The following is a 19665-nucleotide window of genomic DNA, read 5'->3' as shown; positions in this document are numbered from 1 at the left end:
AGCACGGTTTTATGAAGCACAGGTCATGTCAAACTAACTTGATTGCGTTCTACGAAGAAGTAAGTAGAAGTATAGATCAGGGTGTTGCAGTGGATGTGATCTATTTGGATTTTGCCAAGGCATTTGATACAGTTACACACAATAGATTAGTGTTCAAACTCAAGGAAATCGGTCTAGATGAAAATGCTTGTTCTTGGGTAGAACATTGGCTTAAAAACAGAGTACAAAGAGTTGTCATTAATGGTACATTTTCAAGCTGGACAGAGGTGGCAAGTGGTGTCCCACAGGGGTCTGTTCTGGGACCCCTTCTATTTAACATGTTTATAAAATGATCTTGAAGACAGCATTGAAAGTAATATTTCAGTGTTTGCAGAAATTCACATTTAAACGTGAAAAAAATTGGAACCTACAAAAAATGAATTTCATTTGTGTAAACTCTGTGATATGTCATTAGCTTCATGCGGGCTGGAGAATGCATCAAAGTCCAGACTGATGTCTTGGCTGTTTCTTTCATGGGCATTGTCAAAACTGTTTTTACCATGTAGTTGTTTTAAGTGTTTCCTCAATACAGGCTTATGTGCAAAGACCATGTCACAGTAGTTACATTTATGAGGTTTATCACCACTGTGAAGGTTAAGATGGTCCTGCAAGGAGCACTTCTGTGAGAAGGTTTTCCCACATATCTTGCACTGAAATGGTTTAATGCCTGCATGCACACGCATGTGCCTGTGTAAGTTACCCTTCTGAGTAAATGTTTTACCACAAAGCAAACACATAAACAGCTTATGCATTTTTAAATGATTGGCATAATTTTCCAAATGCCTGAATACTCTGGTGCACTTTGGGCACTGGTGATGCCATTGCAGAGTTTTGTCCATGATCCGGTTACTGGGTCCAAAAAGGTCTTTTGCAGAAGGCCCCATGTTATCACTACTATTATCAGACACATAATAGGTGTGCAAAGGATTGCCGTCTGTCTCTCCAGCTCTGCTTTCTACAGTGGAATTGATCAAAGAGTGTTGGGGCTCCAGCGAGTGTAAGACTGTCTGTTCAGATGGTGTAAACTGACTTTGGCGAACTTTGGTTTTCTCACTGGATACCTCTCCGACAGACTCTATTTTGACAATCTGAATTTCATCAGTGTCCATGCTGTCTTCAGAATGATCAACAACTGGAGAATCTGGTTGTAGGGCATCATTGATATGCTCCTCTTGCTGTATGACATCCTGTGATCCATTGCTCTCCTTTTTCTCATCCTTGGTCTCTGAAGTTTGTCTGGGTTTGATGAATTTCCACAGCTCCTGTGTGCATCTTTCCACCACGTGACTCATCTGCAGGAAACTAGCTGCAGTTAAGTAATTGACAAGTTCCATTTCAGGAAATTCCAAAACACCAGTATAGCATGAAAGGAGGAGTTGTTTGCCAGCTTGAGAATTCTGCAGAATGGAGATGTGCACCTCTTGTGAATCGCTAAGCAAGAACTGGTCCCTCAAATATGGGGAACCAGCAGCAAATACTACTTTGTGTCCAGAAACATCCACGTTATCTATGTGCACTGTTACATCACAGAATTTATTTTGCTGTCGTAATGTATTCATTCTATCTAACATAGAGTCTCCAAAGTTGTCTAGTCTGAAGTGAAATATTCCAGACCTCTCACACATCATTGGTTCTTAGTTTCCTTACACCAAAACTGGATACGAAGTGTGCAGAAGGCAAGATGTTAAGGAGACCTAAAAAATATGAAACAGTATTTATTTTTAATAGCAGTGTACACAATAAATGCACACTACTGGTGATATAAATGCATTCTTCTACCAATACAGAAGCCAAATTTATAAGAATGGTAGAGCCAGAGTTCACTTTCAGGAACCAATAAGTCAATATATGTTTGAGGCTGCCATAGTTCCATATACTTAAGTGTGCCAACTGCTGACAGAACCTTCACACAGGGGCATGGTACCCAGAGACCAGGGATCACAGACACCCTTCTTTAATTAACTTGTTGCATGTTAACTGCTATTCTTCAGTTCTGCAGTGGAGGTGCATCTATATATTGCTATGCACCAGCAAAAGGAAGGGCTTGAAGATCCCATTTCCTTTCAAGGTCCATCTTCCTCCACATCAGCACTACCCTTCACATTTTGACACTAACCCTACTATGAAATATTTGTTGTCTGCCAGTCTGCACTGCATCCAGCAGCCTCCAGGATGTATGGAGATCAAATATATATGCTGCATATCAAGAAGGTGTTTTGTGTAATAGTCTGGGAAGGATGAATGTGGCATCAGTGGGATGCAGCTAGCATGAGCATGGCATAAGAAAAGGAAGTAGGTCACATAATGGGGATGGACCCATGTGACATGGTTGGAAAGAGGCATGCTAAGGATGCAGAGTGTAAAATGGTGTCAGTGATTACATACACAGCTTTGAGCAAGTATTTCCCCCTTCCCAATGAGAAGCATTAAAAGTTGCTTCATGGTGTGTGATTATACGATTTGTGCTGATTGCATTGTTTCTCTACAGAGGATTTGGATACATTGGGGGACTGGACAGACATAAGGCAGAGAACATTCAATACAGATAAATGCTAAGACAAGCAGGTTAGAAGTGGGTTAGAAGGAACCAACAAGCAACTAACACATTAAATGGGGTTGAGTTAGGGATAATATTAAATGAAATGACAATGATAAATGAACCAGCAATAGTGTGCAGTATTGCTCTCCCATTTAAAAAGCTACTATGGTGCTGCCATGCATAAAAAGGCATATTGATTCATATGATCAAAATATAATTGTTGTACTTCATAAATCAATGGTAAAACTCCACCTAGAATATGTAGTGCAATTTTGTTCACCAGATTTAAAGAATGATAGCACTATACAAATATATACAGGGTTAGTACAAATCATTATCTGATAACCTGTCCATTGACAGGAAAATAAAACAGGTAATCGGTCAACGAGTGGGACTGTAAGAAAGCAGGTTTTGCTAACAGCAGAGGAAATGGTGCTTTTCAGAAAGAACAATAAATATGGAAACTCTCTGGCGGAAAGAATAAATATGTATATTCGCTGGCCGAAGAAGCGGTCTTATCAGAATCTGTAGATCTATTTGTTTTATTTTTTTAAAGAAGGGCCTGGATATTTTGTGGAAATACAGAAGGGTATAATGAATATGCATGTGAACAGGTTGTTGATCCAAGGAGAAATTATATTGCCTTTATTGCGTCAAAAGAATTTTTTTCCTTCTGTTAGTAGCAATAATTGGCCTTCATGTGATGATGGTGAATGCAAAGAATTTAATTTTTTTTAAAGGTCTTCGTGAGGAAGTGCCTGGTCAGTCTGACAACAACAAAAATGTTGTTCTCCGGCAAATTTAAACATTCCTGTTTCTCAGAAACTGCAATGTTTTACAGTGCCAAAGAAAAGGGACTGCATTTAAACATTGAGATTTACTAAGTTTGGTACTTAGTGTGTCTTTTTTTTAAACATCACCAGTGCATCATGTTGAGAATTAAACAGAAAGCAGTGGCATTGCTTTTTAGAAAAACACCAACAACTAATAGTAACCTATGTGTACTATAGAGTGGGATGGAATGGGTTATACTGTTTTTCACTTAGTAGAATACAATTCCTGTCTAGCTTTAAAAAAAAAAAAAAAAAAACTTCATTATTATAGTTTCTGTTTCTTTCGTACTCATTTATCACCCAGATCTTCATTATCCTGCACAGAAACATTACTTCTGTTATTAGACTGCTATCCATTCTAAGTAAACAATAACAGAACGGCAAGCTGCTAATTGTTGCCATAGTTACTGTATCAGTCATCCTATACGTTATATTCTGAGCAAGTGAAATGTCATAGAATAGCTATTAGGACACTCCACACCACTAGTATTATTATTATTATTATTATTATTATTATTATTATACTATCCTGGCTGATACACTGCCCTCCTATTACCCAGATCACATCTCCAGAGATAAACACCTCCCTCTCTTCCGGTTCGCCTATCGAAGAACGGCCATAGCAAGCAAGCGTCAACAAAAACCAGTGGGATCTGTTTCATTGTCCCAGCTCTCCCTCCATCCTGTACCGGTGTCCCTTCTTTTCTCCTCCGGTGGCTCATTTCCCACGCGGCTCAGCTCTAAGTTTTCCTTACACAAATCGCCGTCGCCCCGGAAATTACGTCACACACAAGCTCAGTGACTTTCACAGTGTTAAACACAAGAGCTTTCTGATCAAGTATTGGGTTGAAAGAGAGCTGTTGTGTCTTTGCAATGTTTATAATAAATTAAGCATTTTAATGTATTCCTTTATAAGCAGGAAGTTTATAATGACATTTGTAGACAACAAGTTCAATCCACACAGCTTCAGCCATGGCGAGTCCATTAAATAAATCTTTAACCTGTTCAGTCCAATCCATTTTTAAAAAAGGTTTTAATTCCTGTAAATCATGTTTGTGCATTTGACATGATGACATAAAACTTAAACCAATAATGTTTATACCCTCTTGTTAAAATGTTAATGTTATTCAAATCTAGATATATTTGGAATTAGTGTGTTCTTGCTTGAGGGCAAATGATGTAATGGAACCATTTTATGCATTTTTTTTTTGTATGTGTAGCTAAGTGTATGCTTAAATACTTTGCCCTCATTTTCTAATTACATGCGTCTGTTCTGCTATTTTATTATGTTTTGCAAATTTGGCTTGCAAACGTACAGTGACTGTGTTACTGGCAAACAATGATCAATTTACCAACAAATACTTTGGCATAACGCTTGCATTTCATTATTTTCTTTGTAATAAGTCACAGTTCTGTGGAAAATAAATCACAAAATCTGAGATGTATTGTCAGAAACTTAAAAATAAATCACTAAATATATTTGATTTCTCTACAAGTATAAGCTAATGTTTTGGTGAAGTAAATTTGTTTACTTTTGGTATGGCATAATAGGCATTGTCAGGAAACTGTACATAAATATCTCCATATATGAATGTTATTGCAGTATCAATAATATTTAAAGAAATTCAAGTACAGCAGCTGACTTAAGTCTGTCCTATTGTGGAGAGGATTTACTGTATTTTTCCATGTATAAGACTTTTTTTTATTTTAGTCTAAAATGTGGATCGACTTATACACAGAATGTCACTGCAGGGGTTAAAAATAAACACTTGTGCACAGGCCCAAGTTAAGATGGTGCCTGCTGCATTTTACTGTGCCATGGCCGACACAGAACTCCCTTCCGCCGATCCACTTCTGAATGATGTGGCAAGGAGGTAGAGGTCCCTATATGTGTGGGAGCTCCAGCAGACATCAGCACCTACCACCAACGGAGCTCCAGCGACATGCCACACCATAAAAGGAGCAGCCATATTAAGGTTTGCTCCACCTCTGGCAGGTCTTGCTTTCTGATTTATATTTAAGGGGATCAGGGAGCAGAGGGAATACTACTGTGATGTCCCAGCATGCCTTTACACCACCTTCTGCATTGTGGGAGCTGTAGTCTCCCAGCATGCACTATAGAGCCGTTAACGTCAAAGAGTACCTTCGCACAAGGGGAGGCATGAGAATCAGAAGTGTGTTGTTTTCTATAGAAGTCATCTCTAAAATATCAAAGTTGTTCTATTTGATGTTTAAAATATGGATTTCTTAATTTTGGGCTCAAAAAATAGGGGTTGTCTTATACATGGGGCCTCATACACAGAAAAATATGGTAAGTTGTTAAAGGAGTATGCGTGTTTTATGACACAGGAGAGACCATTAGAATTCTCCTATTTAATCTTAGCATCTTTCATTATTCCATGTTATGGCTGTATATCATGTTTCAAACAGGTTAGACTCTAGTAACTCACATCCCATTAATTCTGTAGGTTTAAGCATTTACAATCCTTTTATATTGTGAATAAAAACTGCCATGGCTACTAGTTTCACCAAGCAGGCCTAGTCAATAAATAATAACTGAACTCACACATTAACAGACACTAAACACTGTGTTGCTTAGTCTTGGTTATTTTATTTTTATTTATTTTCTTGTATTTGGAAGTAATATTTCTGACAAATTATAAATATAATTCATGCTTGTATGCAGTTTTACAGTTGAATAAGCTATGAGCTCTAAAATGCAGTTAATCTAAGAGTGAATGTTTTTATTAAATGCAGACATTAGCTTTGTTTTGATTCATTACAGATAACAGAAGGTCAGATGAACTGCTGTAGCATATCCTCTGGGCATTTAAACCCATGGGAAATCAGCTGAGCCTGTTGTTTGCATCATAATTCTTACAAAGACGGAATGGTCTCTTGATTCTCAAATTCCTCCACCTCACTTGATTCACCCACAAGCTTCCCATCAACTAAAGTTTGTGTGACGATTTTTATAATTTTCTTGGTTCGGATATCTGGATCTGTGGAAAATAAAAAATATACTTAATATATAAAATTTATTTTAAAACAATCTCATAGATGCAGAGGATCAGAGCGAGAGAGAGTGTGTATATGTACATGAAGGGGTGTATTTATGTTGTAGATTTGTGTGTATGTGAATGCAAGAGTGTAAAGGGTCAGTGTGTGTGAGTATGTGTGTGAATAACAGTAAGTTTATATTTGAGAAGAGAGTCAGTGTGTGTGATTATGAAATTTTCACAGATCAAATTTTCTCACTGTAACTTTTCCTCCCTATTTAACGAACTCTCTATATCCACCCATATCACTAGCAGTTTTTTTCCCAAGTCTTTATCTAATACCAAATCTAAGTGATAGACGTCTTTATGTCAGACATATCCTTTCCTTCCCTATGTTAAAAGACCCTAATTCTTCCAATGTCAATCCGTCCACCTTTGTCAATAGTCTATTATTTCCATTTATTTTTTGGTAATACTTGAAGTTTCTACCTTTTTGGGGGCTACATTAGGCCAACAGGAGCGCCTGAGATGTGAAATCACTTATTGTTAGAGCACAAGCTGAAATGAAGCCGAGTTCATTACAATCTTAAAAAAACAGCTGTGTGTGTGTGCAGGGCCAGATTAAGAGCCCAGTGGGCCTGGTGCTGACAATTATGACGGGCCTAATTACAGAATCATATTGACCAAAAACAGTAAAACACTCCCAAGCGTCATGTATCTGATGGAGATGGTGCTGGAGAGAAAGAAAACAGCAGCTATAAGAAAACACATACCCTATGCTAATCTCTCACTAATTTATGTTTTCATCTTTCAAGTAAATCCATAACCCCTAACAGCAGTGTCCAGTCAAGCAGGAAGTCAATGGGCACGGTAAAAGGGTGTGCCACTGACACAAGTCATGTAACCTGCCAAAAGGGGCGAACATGCCCAAAAAGAGGCAGAGGCGGCTCTCTAATTAGGCGGTTTAGGCGGCCGCCTAAGGCCTCGCGCTAGAAGGGGCCTCGCGGCCGCCTAAACCGTGTAATTAGAGAGCCGCTTCAGGGCTTTCTTTCCCAGTAAAAAAAAAAAAAAAAAATTAAATACTTTAAGATTGCCGCGGCGCCGGCGCTATTAAAAGATGAAACCCTCTCAAATGGGTTTCCCCGTGCAGGAGTGAGTCCCCTCCCCTCCTCCTGCACACTTCCTGGTAATCGGCCAATCCGCGATGTCGATGATGTCACGACGCGGCGACGTCACGACGTAACCCCTCCCTGCATTCCCCCGCCTGCGGTACCAAGAAGAAGAGAGAAGAGTAGCTGCTACTGAAGAAAAGAGAGCAGAGGAGAAGAGAGAAAACGGAGAAAACGGAAGGACTCAGGAGAGCAGAGGAGAAGAGAGAAAAAGGTAAGGAGAGCAAAGGAAAATACATTAAAGAGAAGGGAAGGAGTGCAAAGGAAAATAAATGAAAGGGGAAGGGAAGGAGAGACAAAGAAAATAAACTAAAGGGGAGGGGAGGGGAAGGAGAGACAAAGAAAATAAATTACAGGGGAGGGGAAGGAGAGCAAAGTAAAATCAATTAAAGGAGAGCAAAATAAAATAAATTAAAGGGGAGGGGAAGGGAAGGAGAGCAAAATAAAATAAATTAAAGGGGAGGGGAGGGGAAGGAGAGACAATGAAAATAAATTACAGGGGAGGGGAAGGAGAGCAAAGTAAAATAAATTAAAGGAGAGCAAAATAAAATAAATTAAAGGGGAGGGGAAGGAGAGACAAAGGAAATAAATTAAAGGGGAGGGGAAGGAGAGACAAAGAAAATAAATTAAAGGGGAAGGGAAGGAGAGCAAAATAAATTAAAGGGGAGGGGAGGGGAAGGGAAGGAGAGCAAAATAAAATAAATTAAAGGGGAGGGGAAGGAGAGCAAAATAAATTAAAGGGGAGGGGAAGGAGAGACAAAGAAAATAAATTACAGGGGAGGGGAAGGAGAGCTAAGTAAAATCAATTAAAGGAGAGCAAAATAAAATAAATTAAAGGGGAGGGGAAGGGAAGGGAAGGAGAGACAAAGGAAATAAATTAAAGGGGAAGGGAAGGAGAGCAAAAGAAAATAAATGAAAGGGGAGGGGAAGGAGAGCACATGGAAAATAAATTGAAGGGAAAGGGAAAGAGAACAAATGGAAAATAAATTAAAGGGGAAGGGAAGGAGAGCAAAGGAAAATAAAGAAAAGGGAAGGAGAGCAGAGCAGAAGAGAGAAAAAAAGCAGGAGAGCTGTACCCCCCATCTTTCCACAGAATAATGGTGGTATATCATGACAATATTACTTAACAATATTAAATATTATTAATAATATAATAATTATATTATTTACTATAATTATATATTATCCTAATTATTATATTAATTACTATCATTAAAGGAAAAATCCAGTGCCAGGAAAACAATCGGTTTTCCTGGCACTGGAGGTACCCTCTCCCTCCCACCCCCCAATACCCGGTTACTGAAGGGGTGAAAACCCCTTCAGTCACTTACCTGAGGCAGTGACTATGTCCCTCGTCGCTGTCTCCTCCTCCGCGCCGCTCCTCCTACTGTCTCCGTCGGCCGGTGGGCGAGACTAATCCCGCCCACCGGCCGAGGAGACCTAATGCGCATGCGCGGCATTAGCGCTCCCCATAGGAAAGCATTGAAAAAGATTTTCAATGCTTTCCTATGAGGAAATGAGCGACGCTGGAGGTCCTCACACAGCGTGAGGATGTCCAGCGACGCTCTAGCACAGATAATCTGTGCTATGAAGGAGGAAGTGACCTCTAGTGGCTGTCTAGTAGACAGCCACTAGAGGTGGAGCTAACCCTGCAAGGTAATTATTGCAGTTTATAAAAATAATAATTACACTTGCAGGGTTAAGAGTAGTGGGAGTTGGCACCCAGACCACTCCAATGAGCAGAAGTGGTCTGGGTGCCTGGAGTGTCCCTATATTAATTGTTAATATGTTAATATTAACAATAATATTATGATAATATGTAATATGTTCTAATCACAGTATAGTATTATAGTATAGTATTGACTCCTTGACTGACATCAAAATTGAAGATCTCAGCCAATCCGATGCTTTCCTATGGGAAAGCATTGTGATTGACTGAGATCATCAGTTTAGATTATGTTAGCCAATTGGGCGGATCCGGCGCTGGCGGACTTGTGCAGCTCTAGAAATTAGGTACGTTTTTACTACATTGGGGGGGGGGGGGGGGGGGCTAAATAGCTAAACACGATAGGGTCAGGAATACACATTTGTGCTCCTGATACTGTAGTGTTCTTTTAATACACTGTTGAACTTTATTTCAACTTTATTTCAGTTTTAGGAGACATCAACAAGAATAACTAAGTAGTCCGCCACAAACCCAATGTTTGTGTATAGGTATTTTGTAGAATAATTTAATAACAAAAATAAGTTTGTGAATAGTGAGATTATGAGGTTTATTAATGTTTGCCTTAAAATATATAATTTATACAGTTAATTTTAATATCGGCTGCTTATTTTTTCTTTTTAGCGCGCGTGGCGTGGGGGGGGGGGGCCTCATATTTGATTTTCGCCTAAGGCCTCAAAAAGTCTAGAGCCGCCTCTGAAAAGAGGACATGTCTGCCCAAAGAATTAGAAGGCCAGCCTGGCATGAATGCATGTCAGGCTGCCTGCCTATCATGCAGTTGGCCAACTAAGGGCATACTATGCAGACAGCACCCTGAGCTTGGCATAAATGCATCTAATGATGCGCTCGCTCAAAGCTTTCTAAGGACTGTCCCCTAGCACTCGCTGGTCCACTTGTCTCCTTACCTTCTTACTAGCAGGCAGAAGCTCCTGGTATATAGTCTGGGACAGAGAAAAGCTGTATGTAGTAAGTGTAGAAGAAAGGGAACATGCCACAGTGTTAGAGAGACCAAAGTCAGCATTACCTTAAAGGATCACTATAGGGTCAGGAACACAAACATAAATCCATGACCCTATAGTGTTAACACCACCATCTAGCCCCCCTGGGCCCCTCATGCCTCCATAAATATAGCAAAATCTTACTGTATTCAAGCCTGAAGCTGTAACTCTGCATGCTGTTAGACTCAGAAAAACAAGCAGTCTGCTGACATCATTAGAATTGGTGGCCTGATCCAATCACAGTGCTTCCCCATAGGATTGGCTTAGACTGACAAAGAGGCAAGTCAGGGGCAGAGCCAGCATGATTCAAATGCAGCCCTGGCCAATCAGCATCTCCTCATAGAGATTAATTGAATCAATGAATCTCTATGAGGAAAGTTCAGTGTCTGCATGCAGAGGGAGGAGATACTGAATGTTTGGATGCATTTTAGGCAGCTATGACCCAGGAAGGATCTCTAACAGCCATCCGAGGAGTGGGCAGTGAAGGTATCACTAGGCCGTAATGTAAACACTGCATTTTCTCTGAAAAGACAGTGTTTACAGCAAAAAGCCTGAAGGGAATGATTCTACTCACCAGAACAAATTCCATAAGCTGCAGTTGTTCTGGTGACTATAGGGTCCCTTTAACCATATTCATTGTCAGCCAGTTCACACAAGTTTTGTTCCCATACATCCCTCTTAAGTTTCCATACTTAAGTAAGAGTATGTGAAAAGTAGTTAGGGTTGCCACCTTTCTTGGAAACACATACCAGCCTTGCTAATTTGCATAATTAAATATGTATGGGTGACATCACATGATGTAAATCACAAGGAGTGACATAAGAGAAAATGCTGTAAAATCACCAAAAAACTACTTAGTTTGATTCTGCTGTATAGATGGATTCCTGTGTCCCCATGTGTCTGTATCATAATGTCTCCCAATGTCCCTTAGTGCCTCAGTGTATGTCTCCTTGCAGCCTTTCCCCCCATTCCTTAGTTCGCTGAGCTGTAGGCTGTCTCTGCAGGGTGGAAGTTGCTATCTGGACTCTCTGTAGCTGCACCCCTGCAGATCAGTGAGTATAGATAGGCAGGGAGGGATATGCTGGAACTTCCTATCCCTGCCTGTCTCCACACACAGCGACCCCTACTGGCCAATGCTGGTATTGCATAGCAGTCTCTTGTGTATACTGAGGAAAATACCAGCATTTGTATTGCCAGTATCACTGCACTATTGGCACCAGCCAGGCAGCTTCAAATACTGGCTGTGCCAATAGAATAAAATCCAGGTGGAATCCCTAAGAGTAGTGTGTGGGGGAAAAAAAAAATGTAAAAAAAAAATTTCTTTTTTTTTTTTTAAATCAATGGGCCTATTCCATGGGCCTGGGCCTGGGCCTGGAGCTGCAGCTCCATCAGCCCCTATGTTAATCCGGCCCTGTGTGTGTGTGTGTATGCACATATTAGTTCTGGCATGTGTTTCCAAGAATATGAAAGTGTCTTCTAAATTCCCTCCCATCTGGTAGCCACGTACAAAATGCCAATCTGGTTATAATTGAAATACCTTCTTGGCCACCTTGCCAGAGCTCACCTTCCAATCACCAAAGATGAGTGGGAAAGTGGAAATTGTGCTTTTAAAATGCTATCTATGTGTCACAATTGTTTTAGTCTCATCAACATACCTGTAGTTAGATCAGTACTGATCCAGGCATAGATGCCTTTGGAAAAGTAAACTATTGGTTCAAGTCTATTAATGTTTTTCACCTGCCAGATGGATTAAAAAGAACTGTTATTGCATAAAAGCTTTAGGTAGGTAATTACAGTCACTCACGTTTTGGTTCAGGTTCAGTCTTAATAATTTTCTCTCTGTAAGATAAAAGGTTTCATATCAATTTACAACTTTTCAAATAAATATATTAATACATTCCTACACAATAATATTACTTACTAGTATGTGTTTTATTGTACTTATTTTGGGACAAATGTTTATCATCTGCTGACTCGTATTTCACTGACAGTAAGCTAAAATTTTGGTCTTTTAATTTAGTTTTATTGCAGGTTACTATTTTTTTTTCTTAGTAGTCTATAAAGACTGATAATGTCTAGAAAGGTGAGCTGTCCCGGGGTGTGCTGAGTGATAGGGGAACACTGATCTAAGGGCGAGTGGGAGCCCTAGACTGGCACCAGGAATAATAAGTCACAATGGGTGGAAGATATCATAAGCTTTGGATTAGCATATTTTTTTCTGTATAGTATTTTATATAGTTTTGAATTTAAAAGAGTAATCCTTTGGGGCAGGGCCTGACTGCCATGCTGACTGGTCGCATTGAAGAGCAGCTCCTGAATCTTACTGCCTTTTTCGCTGTTAATGGCGTATATAATATTCACCTAGTGCCAAGAAACTGAGGCTAATTGTGGAAATGCATGCTGCTGCCGAGACTGAGCCCAAAAACTGGAAGTTTGGGGCCTCTGTGGGAGATCCGAAGCTTCTGTGACTGTGGCCTATTCAGGCCCACCTGTAAAACACCAGCTCTTCAATCCTACTTACTGCTGACTATGGTGGTCATCCCTGTCTCTGGAGCATAATCATTGGCTTATACCTTTTTCTGTGTAGATTTGGAATCCAGACCAGATTCCTATTGGTCTGAACACCCCACCCATCCACTATGGTGTCCATTTGGAAGTGACCGCAGGAAATCATAATTTGGCGAATCTCTAGACGCAGTTTAAGCAGTAAGCATTGCAGTTGGTGTGGGACCCATCGATACTGGAGTACTGTGACGTAGTTGTGGATGTAACACAATATGATGTAACTGAATCCCCATATTTGTTTGCCATGATAGATGATTTTAAGTAGCTTTGAAAAATGTCAAAAAAGAAAATGTGTGCACTGTTCCTTAATTTTATATATATTTTGGTCTTTATGGTAGCACCACTACTTAAAAATTTATGTTCCAGGTGTTCCCCAAATTTCCCTTTTCTACCTGTAAGGTGTCACCTAGGATGACTGTTTAGTCTGCATCAATAACCTACATGTCCTTAGAAATCACAGATTCACTCAGCAACTTTAACTTCCTATGTGAAAGATTATAGGCTTTACAGCCACCCAAAAAACCCACCAACCTTGGGGTCTGTAATCAGGTATCTAGGATTGACTCAATTACCTAAGCCAATGGCCAACGTGATCACCTACATCTGAATTAATGGCAGACTGCATGGAGCTTTTTCCATTCATTGCCAGATTATAATATAAGGCTTTACCAAAATGTCACGCAGGGCGTGGGCACCCCTTGGCCTGCATATCGATTAAGATATGTTTTGGAGACGGCACACAGTGTTTTCAAGTACCCCTTTGATCCTCGGCAGGCCTGAGTGGCTTTGGTGGTGGACTGGCCACCTAAGCCCTTAGCGTGGAATTGTCTGACAGCCAATATGGAAATGGACTGCATCTTTAATGTCTGGGTAGATGGCTATCACAGTCGTATAACCAGTTTTGTTTAAAAACCAGCTTTCTTTATATGTGTACTGCCTCTACATGCTGACTTACCATCTGCTGCAGTGGTATTATAATCACTTGTTCCATTTATTATTTATTACATTCTTTAATTTCTAAAAAGTTATGAGTTTTTTGTCACTAAGTTAGTATTGCAGATTGTGTGAACCCTAATGTCTAATAACTACATATCATAAACATGCCTTGTACAATTTTATTGTTATTTTTCATCAAACATCTCAGCATGTCTCACTGATATCTACATTTTCTTAATTGGAATGTATGTTCCTAACATATCCATACAACTGCTGATTCTGTTGTCTTTGTCTCCACAAAAAAAAAAAAAAAAAGAAGAAAAGAGTAATCCTTTAAACTATGGATGCTAGTAGAATATCATCTATTTTAATCACCCACCATATTCACTGTCATAACATGACCTGAAACTGTCCACCCGCTCAAAATGAATAGTTTGGCCATAAACTGTTATGTCAGTACACAAAGACTGTGATGTGTTTGTGAAGAACATTTTACTCATCATTATCCTTGCTTGAGAATCCCACACACCAAGGAGAGCACAGGAATGTGATGTATGTGTGCACAGATAGATGGAGTTACATATTACAGAAACCTGTGACATTCTCAGTTTGAAAGTGTTCTAATTAATGAGTATCTTTATTTTTATGTGAAATAACTCTGAGAGCCAGGTTGTGGTTTTCTCAAGCCATTTACTAGAACAGAAATATGTACTGAATACTTACTCATAGTCCCCTTCTAGGAGACGTCGATACTCTGCAATTTCAGCTTCCAGAGTCTCCTTAATTTTCAGGAGAGCTTCATATTCTAACTTGTTGTTCTGTACTGTCCTCAATATCTCCTTCAGCTCCTGTTCTACTTGAGTAATGTTGCCTTGAAGCCTGTCCAACTCGTTCCTGTATCTGAGCTCCGTGTTTTCAAGATCTCCTTTTAAAGCATTTATCTGAAAACAAGACATGACATAACATACATAAAAGTGAATACGTTCCATAACCACCACTGCCTAACAATCCTTGAACCTGCTATCACATACTTGACTAATATAACGTACACCCGGTAGAAAGCTTCTACATGACTTCAACCCAGATAGGGGACCCTGGCTAATATCCCAGCTCCTGAAAGTATCTTATATAAGCGTTAACTACACCACTTGTTTTACTTAATACTCCAAGCAATCAACAGTAGTCGCAGAGCTGAGGCTTTACCCAGCACTAACTATCCTACCTATAATATCTAAAGCGTAAATATGTTCTAATGTCATTGTGATAATGCTGGTTAAGAATGCTAAACGATTGGTAGGTTGTGGCTATAAAAAATTGTGACTAGTAAATCTCAACACTCTATATCACGGTTCTTCTGATTTAGCAAAGCTGCTGATTTAGCGCAGATTAAGATAGTCACTTTAACTGTAAAAGGCAACCGATGTTAACTCCTGTTCTGTTTCTACATTTATTTACAAAAATGTGCATTGCTCAAACGCCATCATTGTAATATCAATGTGCTATGTTGATGCTTGCACATGCTATTATGGCAGAGTGAGCTGTTTTGTCTACTTATGCACTCAAAAAAAAAAGAATAAAAAAAAAAAAAGTGAATACGTTCGCTTACCTTGCTCTTTGGTTAGTAACCTCATATTCCTCAAACATGTTTTACCCCACTATATTGCATTCCATTACTAATGGAATGCATATATTCTACATAATACACTGGTCTAGCTCAGAAGGTTAATACAAAACTAATTGTCAGGTGCACTCTCTTTTTATGAATGATAGCGTAATCCTAGATCGGGGTAGACAACCTTTTAGCAGCACTGTGCTGAAATAGGATTGTGATGTCCAGAGGCGGCTCTAGACTTTATGAGGCCTTAGGCGAAACGCAAACATGAGGCCCCACCAGGGCCGGCGCTACCATAAGGCGGCCCAGGCGGCCGCCTTAGGGCGCACCAGCCCTGGGGGCGCAAAATCAGGCTGACCGGAAGGAGGGAAGCGCACTGCGCTCCCCTCCAACCGACGACCTTTTGTAGCGTGGCCGAGCGCCCGGTTCTGCAGGCGCGCGAGGGAGCACTCTCCTATGTGTGCTTCCTCTTCAGCTCCCTCGCGCGCCGCATACTGATACCGGAGCCGGAAGATGACGTCATCTTCCGGCGCCGGCATCCCTACGCGGTGCGCGAGGGAGCTGAAGAGGAAGCACACATGGGAGAGTGCTCCCTCGCGCCCGCCCGCCCGCCAGCCCGCCAGCCCGGGAGACAGCCAGCCCGGGAGACAGCCAGCCAGCCACCAAGGGAGACAGCGACCAAGGGAGACAGCCACCAAGGGAGCCAGCCAGCCAAGGAGCCCAGGAGCCCAGCAGCACCACTGGACCCCAGGGAATCCCTTCAGCACTCCAAAAAGGTAAGGAGGCTGGGGGATTAAATAAAAAAAAAAAAAACATGTGTTAGTGTGTGTGTGTGTCTGCTAGTGAGTGTCAGTGTGTGTGTCTGCTAGTGAGTGTCAGTGTGTGTGTCTGCTAGTGAGTGTCAGTGAGTGTGTCTGCTAGTGAGTGTCAGTGTGTGTGTCTGCTAGTGTCAGTGAGTGTGTCTGCTAGTGTCAGTGAGTGTGTCTGCTAGTGAGTGTCAGTGTGTGTCTGCTAGTGAGTGTCAGTGTGTGTCTGCTAGTGGGTGTCAGTGTGTGTCTGCTAGTGAGTGTCAGTGTGTGTCTGCTAGTGTGTCTGCTAGTGAGTGTCAGTGTGTGTCTGCTAGTGTGTCTGCTAGTGAGTGTGTCTGCTAGTGAGTGTCAGTGAGTGTGTCTGCTAGTGAGTGTCAGTGAGTGTGTCTGCTAGTGAGTGTCAGTAAGTGTGTTACTGTGTGTCTCTTACTGAGTGTGTTTGTGTGTGTATTAGTGAGTCTGTTTGATGTCTGTTAGTGAGTGTGTGTTTGTCAGTGAGAGTGTATGTATGTCTGTCGCTGAGTGTGTCTGTCAGTAAATGTGTGTGTCTGTTAGCTGGTGTGTATGCATCTGTTCGTGAGAGTGTGTGTGTGTCTTCAGCACTTACCTTTCTCTAGCGCCGGACTCCCTTGGCGCTGGGGATCCCTCCGCCTCTCAGCTCCGAATGCTCTTGCCGCGCATGCATTCAAACCGCCCATAGGAAAGCATTACTCAATGCTTTCCTATGGACGTTCAGTGTTTTAGAATAGCGGAAGCTCCTCTAGCGGCTGTCAGTGAGACATCCACTAGAGGCTGGATTAACCCTCGGTGAAACATAGCAGTTTCTCTGAAACTGCTATGTTTTCAGCTGCAGGGTTAAAACTAGAGGGACCTGACACCCAGACCACTTCATTGAGCTGATGTGATCTGGGTGTCTGTAGTGGTCCTTTAATTGTGTGTGCATCTGCATGCACTGGCGTACATACCGCGGTCGCAGGGGTCACATCCCTGCGACCAGGTGCCCGCCGCCATGATGTCTATATGCCTGCATGTATGTCTCTGTCTGTGTCTGTATGTCTGTATGATTATTTCTGTGTTTGTATGAACCTTATTTTGAACGAGGGTGGGGGGCACCAAAATGCATCTTCGCCTGTGTAACTAAAAATCCTAGCACCGGTCCTGGGCCCCACTAACAAAAAAGTGTCACATATACACATTGATGCACTGTCTACCTGTGTATGTGCCTGAGAGTGTGTCTGACAGAGAGTATCCTTGTGTGTGCGAATGTATGTCTCTGTGAGCATGTTTGCGTTTTTGTCTGAGACCCTATGTGTATGGGGTAGCTGATGGTGAGAGGGAGCGGGGGGTGTGATGGTGAGAGGGAGCGGGGGGGTGTGATGGTGAGAGGGAGCGGGGGGGTGTGATGGTGAGAGGGAGCGGGGGGTGTGATGGTGAGAGGGAGCGGGGGGTGTGATGGTGAAAGGGAGCAGGGGGTTGATGGTAATGTGAGAGGGAGCGGGGGGTGATGGTAATGTGAGAGGGAGCGGGGGGTGATGGTAATGTGAGAGGGAGCGGGGGGTGATGGTAATGTGAGAGGGAGCGGGGGGTGATAGTAATGTGAGAGTGAGAGGGAGTAATGTGAGAGTGAGAGGGGGTAATGTGAGAGTGAGAGGGAGTAATGTGAGAGTGAGAGGGGGTAATGTGAGAGTGAGAGGGGGTAATGTGAGAGTGAGAGGGGGGTAATGTGAGAGTGAGAGGGGGTAATGTGAGAGTGAGGTAATGTGAGAGTGGGGGGGTAATGTGAGAGTGAGAGGGTAATGTGAGAGTGGGTAATGTGAGAGTGAGAGGGGGGTGATGTGAGAGTGGGTAATGTGAGAGTGAGAGGGGGGTGATGTGAGAAGAAGGGGGTGATGGTGATGGTGATTGGGGGGAGGCTGAGGGTGGTGACAGAGGGTTATGCTGATGGTGGTGATGCTGAGGGTGGTGGGGATTAATGCTGAGGGTGGTGAGGGGCGATGCTGAGGGTGGTGAGGGGTGATGCTGAGGGGGGTGATGCTGAGGGGGTGATGCTGAGGGGGGTGATGCTGAAAGGGGTGAAGCTGAGGGGGGTGAGGGGTGATGCTGAGGGTGGTGGGGGGTTATGGGGGATGGTGAGGCTGAGGGTGGTGGGGGTGAGGCTGAGGGTGAAGGGATAATGGTGAGGGTGGTGGGGGTGAGGCTGAAGGTGGGGAGGGGTTATGGGGGATGGTGAGGGTGGTGGGGGTGAGGCTGAGGGTGGGGAGGGGTTATGGGGGATGGTGAGGCTGAGGGTGGTGGGGGTGAGGCTGAGGGTGGGGAGGGGTGATGGTGGTGGGGGTGAAGCTGAGGGTGGTGGGGGGTGATGGTGACTGTGGTGGTGGGTGTAGCTGAGGGTGGTGGGGGTGAGGCTGAGGGTGGTGATGCTGAGGGTGGTGGGTGGTGATGCTGAGGGGGGTGATGCTGAGGGGGTGATGCTGAGGGGGGTGATGCTGAGAGGGGTGATGCTGAAAGGGGTGAAGCTGAGGGGGGTGAGGGGTGATGCTGAGGGTGGTGGGGGGTTATGGGGGATGGTGAGGCTGAGGGTGGTGGGGGTGAGGCTGAGGGTGAAGGGATAATGGTGAGGGTGGTGGGGGTGAGGCTGAAGGTGGGGAGGGGTTATGGGGGATGGTGAGGCTGAGGGTGGTGGGGGTGAGGCTGAGGGTGGGGAGGGGTTATGGGGGATGGTGAGGCTGAGGGTGGTGGGGGTGAGGCTGAGGGTGGGGAGGGGTGATGGTGGTGGGGGTGAAGCTGAGGGTGGTGGGGGGTGATGGTGACTGTGGTGGTGGGTGTAGCTGAGGGTGGTGGGGGTGAGGCTGAGGGTGGTGGGGGGTGATGGTGGGGAGGGGTGATGGTGAGGGGTGATGGTGGTGGGGGTGAAGCTGAGGGTGGTGGGGGGTGAGGCTGATGGTGGTGAGGGTGGTGGGGGGAAGCTGAGGGTGGTGGGGGTGAGGGTGGGGAGGGGTGATGGTGGGGAGGGGTGATGGTGGGGAGGGGTGATGGTGAGGGTGGTGGGGGGGTGATGGTGGTGAGGCTGAGGGTGGTGATGGTGGGTGATGGTGGTGGTGAGGCTGAGGGTGGTGGGGGGTGAGGCTGAGGGTGGTGGGGGGTGATGGTGAGGAGGGGTGATGGTGGTGGGGGTGAGGCTGAGGAGGGGTGATGGTGGTGGGGGTGAGGCTGAGGGTGGTGGGGGTGATGGTGGTGGGGGGTGAAGCTGAGGGTGATGGTGGTGGGGAGTGAGGCTGAGGGTGGTGGGGGGTGATGGTGGTGGGGGGTGAGGCTGAGGGTGGTGGGGGTTATGGTGGTGGGGGTGGTGATGGTGGTAGTGGGGGTGAGGCTGAGGGTGGTGGGGGTGATGGTGGTGGGGGGTGATGGTGGTAGTGGGGGTGAGGCTGAGGGTGGTCGGGGTG

At 43.5% G+C, this 19665-nt stretch overlaps 2 protein-coding genes across 4 annotated transcripts in view; both read right to left on the bottom strand.

Annotated features, from left to right (window-relative positions):
- Positions 1-273: 273 nt before the first annotated feature.
- Positions 274-4187, bottom strand: ZBTB26 (zinc finger and BTB domain containing 26). 3 transcript variants are annotated; one of them, XM_063432329.1, is made up of 2 exons: positions 3968-4187; positions 274-1733 (listed from the first exon to the last, which is right to left on the bottom strand). In XM_063432329.1, the coding sequence occupies exon 2, from the start codon at positions 1665-1667 to the stop codon at positions 423-425; it is 1245 nt and encodes a 414-aa protein (XP_063288399.1). In that variant the 5' UTR covers positions 1668-1733; positions 3968-4187; the 3' UTR covers positions 274-422. The 3 variants fall into 3 exon arrangements, with proteins under 3 accessions (XP_063288399.1, XP_063288400.1, XP_063288401.1); XM_063432330.1 differs by having other exon boundaries at positions 3995-4187; XM_063432331.1 differs by having other exon boundaries at positions 4101-4180.
- A 1953-nt stretch (positions 4188-6140) lies between these two features.
- The window catches only part of LOC134572981 (keratin, type I cytoskeletal 18-like), a 102743-nt gene continuing 89218 nt past the window's right edge, over positions 6141-19665 (bottom strand). The window contains exons 7-9 of the mRNA XM_063432332.1: positions 14525-14742; positions 12105-12139; positions 6141-6413 (exon numbers count right to left, since the gene is read on the bottom strand). Coding sequence (XP_063288402.1) covers positions 6289-6413; positions 12105-12139; positions 14525-14742 — 378 coding nt within the window. The 3' untranslated portion in view covers positions 6141-6288. The remainder of the gene's footprint in view (positions 6414-12104; positions 12140-14524; positions 14743-19665) is intronic.

Source organism: Pelobates fuscus, chromosome 9, assembly GCF_036172605.1.
Source record: "Pelobates fuscus isolate aPelFus1 chromosome 9, aPelFus1.pri, whole genome shotgun sequence".
NCBI lineage: Eukaryota > Metazoa > Chordata > Amphibia > Anura > Pelobatidae > Pelobates > Pelobates fuscus.
This window is presented reverse-complemented; position numbering and strand designations above follow the sequence as displayed.